At 33.5% G+C, this 18,354-nt stretch overlaps 1 protein-coding gene across 1 annotated transcript; it reads left to right on the top strand.

The window, feature by feature from the left end:
• Positions 1–1,282: 1,282 nt before the first annotated feature.
• Positions 1,283–14,664, top strand: LOC128240114 (uncharacterized). Its single transcript, XM_052956621.1, has 5 exons — positions 1,283–1,445; positions 8,261–8,352; positions 9,918–10,048; positions 10,276–10,365; positions 14,500–14,664. Exons 2-5 carry the CDS (start codon positions 8,273–8,275, stop codon positions 14,550–14,552), a joined length of 354 nt encoding a protein of 117 aa, XP_052812581.1. The 5' UTR covers positions 1,283–1,445; positions 8,261–8,272; the 3' UTR covers positions 14,553–14,664.
• Positions 14,665–18,354: the final 3,690 nt, after the last annotated feature.

Here is an 18,354-nt window from a genome sequence, read left to right as displayed (position 1 = left end):
ATTATACGATTAGTTATAATGACGTAAATACTAAACCTTTTCCAAAAGGGCATACAAACATATAACATATAATAGTTTTATATTAGGGTAATCAACCCATAATCAATACAGAAATTGGTTTATTTTAAAGTTACAAAATGTTAAGTTTGAACAGGTTTTCATATTTTTGCGCCAAAACCACTTGACTACACAGAGACAGAATCGAAGGAGGCGATGTCTGGCGGTCAGTGGGTAAAATATGTGCGACCATCAAATCAGTTAATGTTCAATCTTGACGTTCTACATACCCTTAAGCAGGTGTGCTCGTTATGTCGCCTAGTTGCAGTGTTCAGCTGAATTGTATGTAGATCGTACACAAATAAACACTAACAGATACATAGATGACAGTTTAGTTTCTTTTATTTTCAGTTTCTTTTTAAAATCAATTGCGCAAAACTTTCAAAAAAGTATATCCGTGTGCATAGCGAGTGTGGCCAGTGAGCAATGTGAATTTTTGTTTTGTTGTGTAACGCAACGATGGACGAAGGAACAGTCAAGACGAACTGTAGTCGACGTGTCTTTAATATTTCTTAAACAGGATCCTAGTTCTCTGAAACTGGTGACCATATTCCAATTCTCTATCCAGTCCTTCCAACATATACGTCAGGTACAACCAAATTTATATCGAAACTGACATCTTAATTGCTGTTTATTGTAATTTCTAAAACATATCTAATCACGAATTACTTCGTCTTTAACCTGCATTCTTGGCATAATAAATGTGTTTACTTAATATAAGAGAAAATATATATCGTTACAGTTAACGGATTAAATATCGTTGAGCCATATATGCGAGAAAACAAGTAAGGGAAGCCAGAGTGAACAATTGAAAAGTCAATTTTCTTAAAGTCAGTTAGGAAAATAAATTACAGTTATGGGCCAAATATATATGCGTCTCAAATGTATCGATGAGTACAAATGTGCAGAAAAACAAGTGCTTAGGCAAATATAACACATTTCTGAGAGGGCAATGTTATTCTTTTGCAAGCATATAATGTTGGTGATAACCTATACATTGTCAAAGAAACAAAGGGACGTTTGTGAAACACCGTTCTATTGTGCTACTCGTGTTCCAAATAGTATAACTCATTAATATTTGTCAGCGTCAGCCTTTCGTGTCTACCTTCTCATTTGCAGACCTATTTATAACACAATGACTTGTATCCATCTTTAAAAAAATAACATTCGGGGTTTTCCACATATTTCGTGGGAAACCAATGACCTGAGTCGCTAATATATTTCGAGTCGGAAAGGTGTGGTGAATTAATATTACAAATTCGAAGGAAACCAATGATCTGAGTACTGAATGACGTCGCTAATATAATACAAAATTCAATCTCTACTAAATCTCACTGTCAGTACAAAACCGTATCGTCAAATTTGGATTAGGAAATTTGTGTGACGCGGTAAGTACCTAGTTTTCGTTTTAAACATGCTTACTTGTTTGTCTTCTATGTTTGTGTAGCATTGATATTACGCGTACAGTGCTTTAAGTCTACTTTCAGAAAGTAAGAGAGAAAAAAACTGCTTATTTTTTGTAATTATTAAATGCATTTTTGTATTATTTAAACTGTTATTTTTGAATGGATGTAAAAGGTTAATCAAGATTTAAAATGTTTTGTCATTGAGGTATACTTTAACAATCCGCATATCTCATTGACTTTTGAACGATTTGTTACAATGATGAAAAGACAAAACCTTTGCCAAAATACATTTTAATTTTTTATAAGCATAAAAGCACATGACAAAGTGATATTTAGTCTGCTGAATGAAATATAAAATTTGATGAGAGGTGTAACTACACAATTGATGCCTAATAATTTGTATCTGTTAAGTTGAAGTGCACTTCGAATCCGTTGGAAGCCATAATTGCACCCAAATTGAACATTGAAATTAAACATACCAATTATTTATATATATATAGTATTTATGCACTGTGCTGTGTGTAGAGTTTTGTGCTGTTCTATGTTTCTTGTTTGTGATTTTGTGTTTTATGTCTTTGGCGTTTGCCCATTGCCACTAAACCGGGTTTATGTTTAAACTTTTTGCTACTGAGCACGTTTCTGTAGCGTTTTGCATATATATTAAAGCCTTGGTTTGATTGTAAATTATGGCTTTAAAATGCAGCACTGTACGAGGGAATAATAACCATGAGCCGTTTGTGAGTTTCTTCAATTTTAAGGATAATTTGGATAATCTCGTATTCTTTACAGGTTAATTTTTAGGTGGTATCCCGTTCGATTTATAGAATGGGAATTCCGACCCGGGATCCCCCAAGTAGTTAAAATAGTTCTTCAACGATCATGAGCAATTTAAGATGCGTTCACCCTGTATACTATTAAAAGGTTGACTATTTTTTTAGTTTAGAATGTATACATCTTTGGTCGTTAACATTACAATGCGTCATACACAGTTAATTGTTAAACACGTTTGACACCAGACCGATTGAAGCCCTTGTAATCGGATACAGATATTGTGAAAGGGTTAACCTTTAATAAACTTTAAATTTAAGCTCATGTTTATAGTTTATAAAGGGAACTATTGTGTATAGGGATAAAAAGTCATTTTAATAAAACTCTTCTAATAACGTAAAACACAGTCAGCTAAAATGTTTAGGCAAATAAAACGACATATCATAGAACAAACCGCAAAATGAAAAGGGAAAACGCAACTTTCCCTTTTCAGCATGGTAACATTTTTATTCAACAGAAACCCTTTGTAATGTTCTCAAAGCATTTCTGTAGGATTAGAAATATTTTTGGGAATATTACCAAACACATCATAGTATGGTATTGAAGAGTTATAGTGTGGTTTTCAACATTTCTGGTTATATTCCCAAAAGTATCCATAGTATGCCAGGTTTTCTGGGAATATTACCAATTTGATCTTGAAAATTTGGTAACATTACCAAAACATTTTGAAAATATTTCCTAACACTTTGTAGTATAGTATTGAAAGTTGTGGTGGGGGTTTCAACATTTGTGGGAACATTCCCAAAATAATCGATACTATGCCGAGAGATTTTCTAAAATATTCTTCAACTATGAAAAGTCACAAATATTTGGTAATATTCCCAAAAAAATGATGAACATTTTCTGCTAGGCTTCTGAATTTAATGTCCAGGTTTTCTGGGAATATTACCAATTTGATCTTGAAAATTTGGTAACATTACCAAAACATTTTGAAAATATTTCCTAACACTTTGTAGTATAGTATTGAAAGTTGTGGTGGGGGTTTCAACATTTGTGGGAACATTCCCAAAATAATCGATACTATGCCGAGAGATTTTCTAAAATATTCTTCAACTATGAAAAGTCACAAATATTTGGTAATATTCCCAAAAAAATGATGAACATTTTCTGCTAGGCTTCTGAATTTAATGTCCAGGTTTTCTGGGAATATTACCAATTTGATCTTGAAAATTTGGTAACATTACCAAAACATTTTGAAAATATTTCCTAACACTTTGTAGTATAGTATTGAAAGTTGTGGTGGGGGTTTCAACATTTGTGGGAACATTCCCAAAATAATCGATACTATGCCGAGAGATTTTCTAAAATATTCTTCAACTATGAAAAGTCACAAATATTTGGTAATATTCCCAAAAAAATGATAAACATTTTCTGCTAGGCTTCTAAATTTAATGTCCAGGTTTTCTGGGAATGTTACCAATTTGATCTTGAAAATTTGGTAACATTACCAAAACATTTTGAAAATATTTCCAAACACTTTGTAATAAAGCATTGAAGAGTTATGGTGGGGGTTTCAACATTTGTGGGAACATTCCCAAAATAATCCATACTATGCCGAGAGATTTTCTAAAATATTCTTCAACTATGAAAAGTCACAAATATTTGGTAATATTCCCAAAATAAGTGATGAACATTTTCTGCTAGGTTTCTGAACATAATGTCCAGGTTTTCTGGGAATATTACCAATTTGATCTTGAAAACTTGGTAACATTACCAAAACATTTTGAAAATATTTTCCAACACTTTGTAATATAGTATTGAAGAGTTATGGTGTATTTTTAACATTTCTGGTAATATTCCCAAAAGTATCCATAGAATGTTGAGAGGTTTTCTAAAAATTAATAAAAACTAGGGGTTGTCACAAATATTTGGTATTTTTTCTGAATTATGAACATTTTCGGCTAACATTCTAAAATTCGTCTTGGAAATAACGTCCAGGTTTTCTGGGAATATTACCAAAGTTAATCTTGAAATTTCTGGTAACATTACCAAAACCTTTCGGGAATATTACCAAACATTTCATAGTATAGTATTTAAAGTTGTAGTGGGCGTTTTAACATTTTTGGGAACATTCCCAAAACTATCGATATTATGCCCAGAGATTTTAAAAATATTCTTCAACTATGAAAAGTCATAAATATTTGGTAATATTCCCAAAATAAATGATGAACATTTTCTTCTAGGATTCTGAATAAAATGTCCAGGTTTTCTGGGAATATTACCAATTTGATCGTGATATTTGGTAACATTACCAAAATTATTTGAGAATATTACCAGATGAACTGAAACAAACTAATTCAACAAAAAGCCTTTGAAAACTCCACAAATAGTTTTTGTAGGACCAAACAGTTCATAGTGCAGTATTGAAAACTGGGGATTTTGAACATTTTTGAGAACATTCCCAAAATAATCCATATTATGCCGAGAGATTTTCAATATCATTCTTAAACTAGGAATAGTCACAAATATTTGGTAATATTCCCAAAATGAATTACGAACATTTTCCGTTATCGTTATCAAATTCACCCTGAATACAATTATATTATCTTGAAATATTTGGTAACATTACCAAAACTTTTTTGAGCATATCAAAAGATGAATTGAAATAAAATAATCCAAAAGAAAAAGCTCCACGTGGTCTGCTGTAGGACATGAAACATTCTGGGAATATTACCAAAATCTTCATTGCATAGTATTAAAATTAACAGCAGGTTTTTCAGCATGTTTGTAATATTCCCAGAATAATCTATAGTATGACTAAAATTGTTCTAAACATTTCTAAAACATGCAATATTCGCAAATGTTTGATAATATTTCCAATAAAAATATAAACATTTTATAATAAGAGATGTTGGTCCTACAAAAACTATTTGTGGAGTTTTCAAAGGCTTTTTGTTGAATTAGTTAGTTCATCTGGTAATATTCTCAAATAATTTTGGTAATGTTACCAAATATCACGATCAAATTGGTAATATTCCCAGAAAACCTGGACATTTTATTCAGAATCCTAGAAGAAAATGTTCATCATTTATTTTGGGAATATTACCAAATATTTATGACTTTTCATAGTTGAAGAATATTTTTAAAATCTCTGGGCATAATATCGATAGTTTTGGGAATGTTCCCAAAAATGTTAAAACGCCCACTACAACTTTAAATACTATACTATGAAATGTTTGGTAATATTCCCGAAAGGTTTTGGTAATGTTACCAGAAATTTCAAGATTAACTTTGGTAATATTCCCAGAAAACCTGGACGTTATTTCCAAGACGAATTTTAGAATGTTAGCCGAAAATGTTCATAATTCAGAAAAAATACCAAATATTTGTGACAACCCCTAGTTTTTATTAATTTTTAGAAAACCTCTCAACATTCTATGGATACTTTTGGGAATATTACCAGAAATGTTAAAAATACACCATAACTCTTCAATACTATATTACAAAGTGTTGGAAAATATTTTCAAAATGTTTTGGTAATGTTACCAAGTTTTCAAGATCAAATTGGTAATATTCCCAGAAAACCTGGACATTATGTTCAGAAACCTAGCAGAAAATGTTCATCACTTATTTTGGGAATATTACCAAATATTTGTGACTTTTCATAGTTGAAGAATATTTTAGAAAATCTCTCGGCATAGTATGGATTATTTTGGGAATGTTCCCACAAATGTTGAAACCCCCACCATAACTCTTCAATGCTTTATTACAAAGTGTTCGGAAATATTTTCAAAATGTTTTGGTAATGTTACCAAATTTTCAAGATCAAATTGGTAACATTCCCAGAAAACCTGGACATTAAATTTAGAAGCCTAGCAGAAAATGTTTATCATTTTTTTGGGAATATTACCAAATATTTGTGACTTTTCATAGTTGAAGAATATTTTAGAAAATCTCTCGGCATAGTATCGATTATTTTGGGAATGTTCCCACAAATGTTGAAACCCCCACCACAACTTTCAATACTATACTACAAAGTGTTAGGAAATATTTTCAAAATGTTTTGGTAATGTTACCAAATTTTCAAGATCAAATTGGTAATATTCCCAGAAAACCTGGACATTAAATTCAGAAGCCTAGCAGAAAATGTTCATCATTTTTTTGGGAATATTACCAAAATATTTGTGACTTTTCATAGTTGAAGAATATTTTAGAAAATCTCTCGGCATAGTATCGATTATTTTGGGAATGTTCCCACAAATGTTGAAACCCCCACCACAACTTTCAATACTATACTACAAAGTGTTAGGAAATATTTTCAAAATGTTTTGGTAATGTTACCAAATTTTCAAGATCAAATTGGTAATATTCCCAGAAAACCTGGACATTAAATTCAGAAGCCTAGCAGAAAATGTTCATCATTTTTTTGGGAATATTACCAAATATTTGTGACTTTTCATAGTTGAAGAACATTTTAGAAAATCTCTCGGCATAGTATCGATTATTTTGGGAATGTTCCCACAAATGTTGAAACCCCCACCACAACTTTCAATACTATACTACAAAGTGTTAGGAAATATTTTCAAAATGTTTTGGTAATGTTACCAAATTTTCAAGATCAAATTGGTAATATTCCCAGAAAACCTGGCATACTATGGATACTTTTGGGAATATAACCAGAAATGTTGAAAACCACACTATAACTCTTCAATACCATACTATGATGTGTTTGGTAATATTCCCAAAAATATTTCTAATCCTACAGAAATGCTTTGAGAACATTACAAAGGGTTTCTGTTGAATAAAAATGTTACCATGCTGAAAAGGGAAAGTTGCGTTTTCCCTTTTCATTTTGCGGTTTGTTCTATGATATGTCGTTTTATTTGCCTAAACATTTTAGCTGACTGTGTTTTACGTTATTAGAAGAGTTTTATTAAAATGACTTTTTATCCCTATACACAATAGTTCCCTTTTTAAACTATAAACATGAGCTTAAATTTAAAGTTTATTAAAGGTTAACCCTTTCACAATATCTGTATCCGATTACAAGGGCTTCAATCGGTCTGGTGTCAAACGTGTTTAACAATTAACTGTGTATGACGCATTGTAATGTTAACGACCAAAGATGTATACATTATAAACTAAAAAAATAGTCAACCTTTTAATAGTATACAGGGTGAACGCATCTTAAATTGCTCATGATCGTTGAAGAACTATTTTAACTACTTGGGAGATCCCGGGTCGGAATTCCCATTCTATAAATAGATCGAACGGGATACCACCTATTGCACCATAACGTTACGCTCCGGTGAGCCTGAAATTTTACTGCACCGGGACTGATGACGTCATTTACATAGAATGTATAGGGTGACCTAGATCTAGAGAGGGGTCCCTAACTACTGTTGCTATCTGAGATTGGCTTAGAAATCAAGTGTATTAAACATTAATCTCAGATTTTTCACATATTTTTCAGCTATAACATAAAAGAAAATTTGCATTTTTTTGAAAACTGGAGACTGACAATAGAGAGAAAAAATTCCGAAAATACCGAAAATGCTGCATAAAATTAGTTCGACTTAGTGTGTGTTCACTGGGGAATTAGAAAAAGATTTTTGCAATATTTCCCTTCTTGATATTTTGTTATAGTTGACGGCATTATCATTTTGATCTAATTGACAAATTCCTACAAATGAGTTGCCACAATTCTATTTACGATGCCAAACAGTTTCAAATAATGTAACATGATCTTTCAAGCTTAAACCGAGCTGGTATGAACCTTATCAAAACATTTTTAAACATAAGCTATGACGCAACCTTGCATGGACAGTGTTGGATGAGTTTGCCTAGACATACGTTTTTAACGGCCTTTTCAAAATTATTACAAAAAATGAAATTTGTTTAACGTGTGGTTGATATACATATGTATTTATAACAAAATTCATAATTTGTATAAGCGTATGATGCAGTCAGATCTCCGTTTGTGTATTCCTTTTCAAACGCTCCTGGTATGTACAAATATCTTTTTACAGATTAAACAGAAGATGCGGCACTTGGTCATGTTAATTGTGGTTGTTATGGGAATGGACGTAATATGTGTATCCGGAAAGTCTTTCCAGTTTTCGTAAGTTATATTATTAGCATCTATGATGCAACACTATTTTAAAATATATTTTTATTAAGGTCAGTAGGCGGTAGGCAAACATCATCATAGTGTAAATTGGTAAATGTTTATATAATAAAACAGGATGACATGAACAAAACTTCTTGTTGTTTGTTTATGTTTTATCTTAAGCTAATCTTTCAAAACATTAATAAACACTATCACAGATTATGAAAAATATTTCTTTCAGAAAAAAATAATTATGTATTAGAAATCGAGTATGATTTTAAATAGTAAATATGAGTAAAATCTAGTTAAATGAAACATGCACCATGAAGGAAATGTCTCTAAAAGTCCAGTTGTGGTTTTATTCTTATGTTTTATTCCGCAAAAAACGCGAAACATGATTTTCTTCGGACTTTAATTCTTGTATTTATCCACTTCCTCGGATAATATCCATTGATTTTGAACCGCATAAGATCACGAAATATTTTTTTCTACGGACTAATTCTTGTATTTATCCAATTCCACCTATACAATGCATTCATTTTATACCGCAACAGTTCGCGAAACATTTTTTTTCGGACTTTAATTCATGTATTTATCCAGTTCTTCCGAGACAATGCATTGCTTATACCGCAAAACGATCACGAAACATTATTTTCTTCGGAGTGTATTTTTTGAATTTATCAAATTCCTAGGGAAAAAAATGCTTCTATTTTATACCGCAAGAGATCGCGAATCATTATATTCTACATTACATTTATCATAAAGCGGCACTCTCACAAATTGATAGTTTTGGTTTGTTTGTTTTTTTGTCTCAGAATCAGCTCATTTTTGCATCAGTACCTTCAATTTAGTCATGTAAAATAACTAATAATAAAGCAGATCTCAACTGTTTAGTAAACTGCCGAAATTTTCATTTTTCTTTAAGCGTAAGTAACGCTTTTAGCCATAAAAAATAAATATTTAATTGCATATGAAAGCTGCAATCTGCTCTTTTGTCAGCAGTCTTATATCACTGGTTTCTATAACGCAAAAATTGTCTCATTCCAAAGCATAAAATAAAAAAGCAGTCAAAACGATCAGTCTGTGAGAGTGCAGCATTAATACTTTAGAGCATCTTTTGCTGTCTATGGGTACACCCGTTCGCTGTTATATCTTACATTACTCTATAATTATGTATAGTATTGGCTGTACTCCTTAACCTTCTTCAGCGATGGGTCAAAACGGGTTGTTATTTCTTAATAGTTCTTAAGATATAATTCATTGTTTATCGAACTTGAATACGACATTGAGAAAATGTAGCTGGCCGCCATACGCATGAAAATTATGTAGTGCTTTGCAAACTCAAGACTTCATCACAAACAAATGATCCAATTTCATACAGATGGATGAGCAGTTTTCATGTTCAGTTTACATTTGAATATAAAAACAATAACCTCAGTACAAACTAGAATTACCGGATGTATGTCAATTGGGAAAAGATGAGATAAAACTATTTGAAAACAGCAGTTTCACTTCTTTTTTGGAGTGTTAGCAAACACTTGATCGTATATACGATATATTCATAAAACATTTTTCAGGGAAAGCGTTCAAAACTTCGGAAAAACATATTTATGCAAAACTGATCACGACAAACAGGCGTTCCAGCGGGCAATAATGGCCAAGGCCTGTCCATCATCCGATATGATGAAGAATACAGGCGTTGAGAATGGTAGGTGAAGATTTGTTATGCGTTTAAAGGGGCGAGACACTAGATGATACAATTGCAAGACAAACAAAAAAGTGTCAAAAACGTAAAATTGACATCGTTGTGTAAACGCATTGAATCTTACTTACTGATGTATTACATCGTTTATGACACATGTCGTATATTATTATACACTGAACGAAATAAATTAAATGAAAATCATCTTCAATATCGTTTAAACTGCTCTTCAGATTCCCTCATGACGTTGATGGTCGAAACACTTTGCAAAGATACAGGTGGCTGGCTCGAGAAGTGGGTGCTCAAATACGTGGACTATGATAGTAAGAATAAAACGGATATTAGACAATATTAAAATTAAGTCTAAACGATTACAAATTCATACATGTGAAAGAAAGATCATTAAGGGTGGCATAGATTGCTCATATTAGTGCTAAGCTCTTGGTTCGAGCCATATCTGAAAGATCGACGCACAATTAGAAAAAAGCGATATAGAGACCTTTAACTATTGGTTTGTAATTAATATCAAGTATAACGAGTCTGGCTGGAATTTCGTTCTAGAAGATATTTTGAAATTCCTGTACTGTGATGAGACCAGAGATGCACTTCACAGATTGACCGTTTTGACAACATTTTTTTTTATTTTATGTCTTGGACTGAGCCAATGTCTGCGTGAATTTCTGAGAACAAGAAATATAAGACTGCTGAGAAAGGATCAGATAGTACTTTTTCATATTTACGTTCGAAAATTGATGTTTTATGCCGATAAACGTATTTTTCTGAAAGCGTAAGTTACGTATTTAGACCCAAAACTTCAATTTTTAAACGTTAATAATAAAAACTGTGATCCCAGTCTTATATCTCTTGTTTCCTGATATTTACGCAAAGATTGGTTCATTCCAAGATACGAAAAGGTTGTCAAAACGGTCAATCTTTGAGAGTGCAGCTTTAACATACATCAATTAGATATCTTATATTTTTGTCAAGTAGACTATCGTTAGTTTTTTTTGTATTTGACGGAAATGACGTTAGTGCATGTAGTCACTCTGAACCTATTGATTTATTGAATGTTTTTTTAATCTACGATTCCCTACCCCCATGCCCCAGAAAAGATCGGCATCAGGGGTGATTCACCGTCTATTGTACGTCAAAGCGCCAGCGATTGTGGGAATAAGTGAATGAGAAAATACAAAGGACGCCACTTTTGCGATATTTCTAATAAACCGCCATATCGGCGTGTTTCACGCGTGCACAGGAAGACACGCACGGTGCAACGTCAGCAAATTAACGAACTAGCCATCAATTATGAAACATTGACGCCGATCCATTCTAGTGCAGGAATACATAATCAATTATACGAATATAGTAACATCAAGAGAAAGAGAGTAAGTTTACCTTTTGGTCATCTTCCTTGTAGTTAATTCCAATATTTTTGAATACTCAAAGACACCGGTTCGCTTTAAAATACTCTATAATCCAAATTCATAATACCATTTATGTAATGCAATTGAACTCTGCAGACTTTCACTTAAAATATTAAATCTCGGTACTTGCGTAAATAATATTTACCTGCATGTATAATATATTCTCGAAATGCCGGTTCATGGTTATTTAAATGTAAACATATAGCGTATTCCGCCGTGAGGTTATCTTACAGAACGTTTTATCTAACGCTATCTTACGTTTTATCTGCTTAGGTGAGTTATATAGAGAATACTAGGTTAGTGCCGAGGATGGAGAAAGTTTATCTTGGAAGGCGGAAGAATTTATCGGGTGTGCCGAAGGTATCTTGTTACTTTTAATAAAAATCAAAATCAATTACCTTAATATTATCAATTACCTTTTAAAAAAAGGGGGACTACTGTTTTGTTTCCTGTTGACATCGGTACACTAAGTGCCCAAAAATGTTCTGAATTGTTCAAAAAGCTGTTCAAGTTCATTCAATACGTTTATCGTCATAGTATTTGCATATGTGATTATCAATTCAAAACATAAAAGCTTTTAAACAAGCCTGAACGTGGATCAGTCACCAAACATTATCTTATCATGTAACAATTATTCCGCAAGTCACAAATCACACTGGTCGTGGTTCAAGATTATGAGTGGTTAAAAAAAATCGCCACATATGCAATGCATTTAATTCGATTTATTTTAAAGAATAAAGTGTTGGATGTTCAGAACTACACCTGCAAAGACAGCATTCGTTTCAGTAATTAGTTAGATTTTGTCATTCACCACAGAAAGGGAATTAACTATCGTTGAATGCTGCACAATTTCAGCATTTACGGGTTGGTTAAGTGCACATGTAGATTTCCTGGCCGATTTCCTTTGATAGTTTCGTTATCATGCAGAGTGAAGGAATTGTTCTAGGAGAGTGGTTGCTGAGGTCGGTTGTTGACAGACTATTGATAAGACTTTGAAGCATTTTTGTGCTTTTCCTGTGACATTTCGGATTAGAAAAGAAGTACGTTTTCGCGGTCACAAGGCCAACTGACTGTAGATAGACACAACGTGGTCATCTATCTTTATACACTTATATTTACACGGCACCTTGTTATTGGACCGATCTTTATGCGAGTGACAGGATGAGGTGCTTTACTACGTACATGTCTTCACATTTCTCATAAGTATTATAATACTCGCGGAATAAATTGTGTTTGTTACGCGTTTAATGCAATAAGGAACCAATTAATTAATGCTATTTAAGGAAAATGTTCTTAGAGACGATCAATGAATGTTAAATAAGTATTGACTATTGAATAATATATGACCAGCAATTGTCATACGGGATCGGCGTCAATGATTCATAACTTAATAATTCGAAAAATCACTGGCGTGTCATGCGTCTCTGCTTCCTAACGCCGATGGACGGTTATTATGAATGGCTCTGCAGTGGCGCCCATTCAAGAATTCCCACGATCGCTGGCGTTGTGGCTTATTGTAGAAGGTGACTCACACCTGACCCCGATCCCTTCTAGGCATTCGGAACAACTCGGCCATTTTCCATCGTAAACAAACTCGGATGTATGCCGGTACATCAGTGGAAGAAAGAGAAGAAAGAGAAAGAAATTTTATTCAAGGAAATATAACACACAATATACATTTGAAATAGGCCAACATGACCCGTGATCAAATTCATCGAATTCAATAGCTTACGTATACAAATTCAAAATTCAAATTCAAATAGCGGACAAGTAAACAAGTATAATTGTATCACATAAATAGCAGCTGTACCTGATAGTTCTTGATATCTAAATAATAGTAGTAATTAATTGTAGAGTTTTAACTCGTGTTGAGTATAACAAAGTCTGAATTAATTGCCATTGAATTGTAGTATTGCTTGAATAATTATGATCCCCAAGAGTACAGTCATTACGTTAAACTGCTAAATTGAAATTACTAAGTGACCTACTTGCAGCGTAGTTAAATATTATACATCAGAATTGTAAACCGCCTTTATACATCCAGGGTTGTTTTCGACGGGAAGTGGTTGAGGAGTTCCGAATGCCTTTCTAGGATTTCCCTACATAAACCCATTAAACTAGTCAATCAATGTGTTTAGAGTAACTTACTAAATGTATCTACCACATGTTTAAAATAAAATATCACCGGCGCATGTTGTTAGTGACTCGCTCATGTTTTTGGACCAAAAATTAGTTTTCCCAGTTATGCATCTGGAAACACTTATTTTATCATTATTTTAATCTATGATATCGAAATTGCAATTAAATTACAGTTTTAGCCTAAAAAGTATTTCGAACCCACGCCGGTTAAGTCAAGAAAAAAATTGAAAACAGCCGCTTAGTCCACACGGCCACCTGGAATTCAACACAAGTGGTGGATATGTTGACATTGATAGCATCACGTGATAATGCCAATCAACCAATCACGCAACACCACAGCCGTTATAAATTTTCAATCGCGTTATAAACGCTTATGAAAATTGTGGTATTCAAAGACGATATTTGAGCAAATATCAACTATTGCTGAAGGGTTCCAGCTTTTGGTATTTTCTTAACACTGATTTGCCACACTTTATTTTGTAATTAAAACAATGTCCATTTTACGAACCATGAGTGAGTCCCTTTAACGAACAGTATTTGACCGTAACAAATGGAAATAAAAAGAAAAATATAAGCAATAAGTCACTTTTTGAAAATGCCAAACGCGAGATAACCAGACAATAAACAAAATACGCGGTACATCAAGCACATCATAAATATTTCTACACTTTCTCGATATAATTGTTTACAGATTCACAAATACTGTGCAATTCATGACAATAAAAGTTTTTTTTTTAACTTTTTTAAATATCTTGATAAGCAGAGTGTAACAAAACTAAGATCCTCGGACATTACCTATCATTTTTGTTCTAAAATGAGCATACGATGTTTTACTTGCAGGAAAAAGAAACCAATATGGATAAATAACTAAAATGCAAACGTGTTTTCTTTCAGATGATCAGACGATATCCTCTTATGATATAAGGTGGTATTTCCAAAAAAAATAGTGATTTCACCGAACCATAAACAGTGCAACTTCCATTTGGATTATAAACACCCCTGGTCTTGTTTTACTTGGTTTTGGATTGGTGCTGAACCTATTCTACACTCGTTTTTTTTTTTTTTTTTAATTTAGAACCAATATCAGCCCATCTTATTATTTCAAGTGGTGATTGGTTCTTTTTAAAACAATGAACGATCTATATGTGATCTATCTTGCTATACGTGCTGTATGTGTACATACTATATCATAATTATACTGAGCTTATTTTAACGCAAATTATCTGGGTGTAAGGTAATACATACCGTAATTTCAAACCAAAAGGGTAATTCCATAGATACCATTACATCTATCTGACACAGCTTAATGCATATTTATATCAATATTTGTACACACTTTATCTTATTTCTTAAATTATGCAGAAATGCAGATACATACCGAAAATATCAGGCTGATAAGTTAAAGCTGTAATCTCTATGTTAGCGCTTTGCTAAATTCTCAGACATTTGCAGTACAAGAAAGACAACCCCTCTTCACGTTTTGCTCGTTTCAATAAAGAATTATTCATCCTTCATATGATGTATCTTGTTTCTTTACAAACATCTGGTTCATATTCCATCATGCACGTTAAACGGGGTCTCGTTTGACAGTGCTATATCATTATTTTGGTTCACGTTAAAGAATCACCGTACCTCTAATCAGAGTACTATCATGTTTGTGTTATATGTCCTTCAACGTGATGGGATTATTGCCTTGGAACACGAATCTACTTGGGGCCTCACACTAATGTATCAATAATAAAAAAATAAACTTATAAGTCTCATCAGAAACCGGTTCTCTTTCATAGGCTAAGAAATATGTTCATATCTTTTCTGTCAAAAAGTTATTAGGAAATAAATGTCACTTACTTGTTTGTTAACATCGGTTGTGACCCGTGGTGACCCATGATGATCCATGTGAGAACCCCTTTGAAGTCACCTGATTTCTCACCCAAGAAAGCATGTCATGTCAAACAATCATATCAATAAATTATTTTGTTCGTGGAATCGTGGTGTATTATCTTTTTTCTATACAGTAAGTATGTTTATAACACACAATAAATGTTTTATCTGTGTACACATTATATCAATTGACTACCGTCTTTCCGCAAGTTTTTTTTCGATTACAACACAAAAATGTTGCATACTTACTGGCTGCGGTTATCAGCTCAATTATAATTCGCCACTACAGTGCGGTGGTCCGATCAGTGTTTTGGCTATGGCTCTCGCTTCCAGTGGCGTAGCTGCCGTTACGCACAATACGCCCGTGCGTACAATTCGTCGCACAAGTCAGAAAATATTTGGCGCCAAAATGCAATAAAAACTTAAGGGTAAAGGGGGGGGGGGGGGTGAAGCGTTCGCAGACCGCCTATTTTCAATATGTGAAACAATAAAATCTAAAATAAATCCCATTATTCAGTAAGAGCCTCGTTTACCGTTTAGCTGAAGGAGCGCCTTTTTTATCCATGCACTATACAGGGCCTGTTATACAAGTTATACAGGCCTGGTGAGTAGTTTCCCTTATTGTTTAGTCATAAATGAATCGTCGATAAATACTGAATATATCCAAACGATGTTTTCAAAGCGGCAAGTTTCAAAATATCAAACGCCAACCTTGAACCTCCTCATCTTGACATGTTCAAAGATAATTTTCAAACAGTTGACAATGCTGATGAACTAAACTCTTAGGTGAAAAATGAGAACATTTCTATCAGTTTTTCTCCCCAAGATGGTACATTTTGTTTTGGTTATTTGTGAAGCATAGTGTGTGGTGCCCCGTAGCATTCGATAGATTTAAGAGAACGATACAGTACACATTTAAGATAGAGGTGTCTGTTTTAACTGTTAATATTCATGATATATTTTGATCTTAAATATCAGATACATTAATATTCTCTACTGATATTGACAAGACCCATTTCTCAAAATTTTCGAATAAACTGCGGGTAAAAAATATGCTTCATGAATGTTCACGACTCGGAAAACTAATGGCTCACTGCAGCTTGTGTTTATACTTGTGAATACGACAGAAATTGACCTTGACTTTTTCTGGAGTATACCTTCTGTAACATTACATTACAATGTGAAAGATCTTTTTTATATACCACAGCCCCCCCCCCCCCCCTCCTAATTTGTCGTCACTTGGCCGGTCTTGGACTGCTTCACGTTTACCGTGAACCGGAAAATGAAACGCAACGGGCAATAGACATCTTCGCCCAGAAGAAGAATCGACGTATTGCATTACTCTTTCCGGTGTAATTTTATGGAGTAATCGTTGACAATTTCCTCCGACTCGATTTTTTTTTTACATTATGGTATTTTTTTACAATAATGATATCAAAGAATAAAACATTTTATTAAATAATTGTCCTGAGATTCGTTACAGAAAAAGCTTTTTTTGGTGCCAATCTGGTGTACAGTCCCTTTAAACGACTTTTTGCTATGAAATAGAAGTTTGTTTCGTGTTGAAAATGTTAAATGAGCTAAAGAAGCAAACGTTCCTATGCATTTTCATTATATAAGACAATAACCTTTTTTGAATTTCCTACGAAGCCGTTTTAGACATGGCATTTTTAATTGAATATGTAATAGTTAGATTACATGAAGTGAAATCTAAATATTAAGGATTGGTGTAGTGAGCGTAGCGAACGGGTCCTTCTTTATTATTAAGAATTCACTTTATGTTATCTGACTGACTAAGAATACATCCTCATTGGCTGATCAATACATCGTCAACGCAGAATCTGACGCAGGGAATCTGTATCGGAAGATTGTCATTAGGCGGATCTTTAAACACGCGCGGTAATGATTAAGTCTACTACTTAATGACTGCCTATCTGCAATTTCATTGGCTGAAAATGTAGGATGTAGGATCTAATCGTTGATTAAATGTTGAGGATCTTGTACTAATAAATTTATTTTGCTATACAATATCATTCTGACCTATGACAAAACCGAGAGCTCCAGGGGGCGGAGCCCCCCTGACCCCCCATTATGGCATTCCGCCCATTTCAACCACAATTGTGCGTATTCTTCGAAACGGCCTAGCTACGCCCCTGGCTTCTTACCTAGGCGTTCCGGGCTCGAGCCTGACTTTAGGGTATTCGAGTTTGGCTGGTGCTCAAAATGTCATACAAGTTATTTATTCACATACACGAGCTTAATAGGTCACGGCTTGTATGCTTTTTTCAAGATGTCAACAGCGTTGAAAGAAAAAAAGAGTATTTATATCACGTAAATACCTACTGTTTGCAAAGGAGTATGTTTAGTTGATTGAATCGTTGAGTGGACGAATTGTAAACTGCGCCTTAATTGGCATGGTGAGTCGAATGCAAGCGATTGCAAGTTGCTTTATTTACCCCTCTTCATTGATTTCTTGGAGTTAACCCGGCCTTCCCCCGCAAATTGGCTGCATATGGACTGGACACCCTTGAGGTGCTAAAGAGAATTTTGACGGCTTAAGGAGGTACCAGAGGAGTGAGGATTAAAGCCGTTGAAAGTTCTTTAGTTCTGTTATAATGATGAATGACACCTGAAATGTGCAATACGACTCTGATAGAATGAAGAAGGGACCAATCCCGGATCATTGGAGGATGGCCAGAGTTCATTTTCTGTTCAAATAAAATCAAATAGTTCTTATTGCATCGTTTCCACATTTATTTAAAAAAAGGCCTTTTGAACAAACACTGTTGAATTAAGATTAAGCCCATAGAAGGACAAATAGTTAAATGCGTATTCGTATTGATCACGTGATGAAACCGCTAAATATTA

This window comes from Mya arenaria, chromosome 7 (assembly GCF_026914265.1).
Source record: "Mya arenaria isolate MELC-2E11 chromosome 7, ASM2691426v1".
In the NCBI taxonomy this organism is placed as follows: domain Eukaryota; kingdom Metazoa; phylum Mollusca; class Bivalvia; order Myida; family Myidae; genus Mya; species Mya arenaria.
Note: the sequence above shows the minus strand (reverse complement) of the source record. Positions and strands in the feature narration are given on the sequence as shown.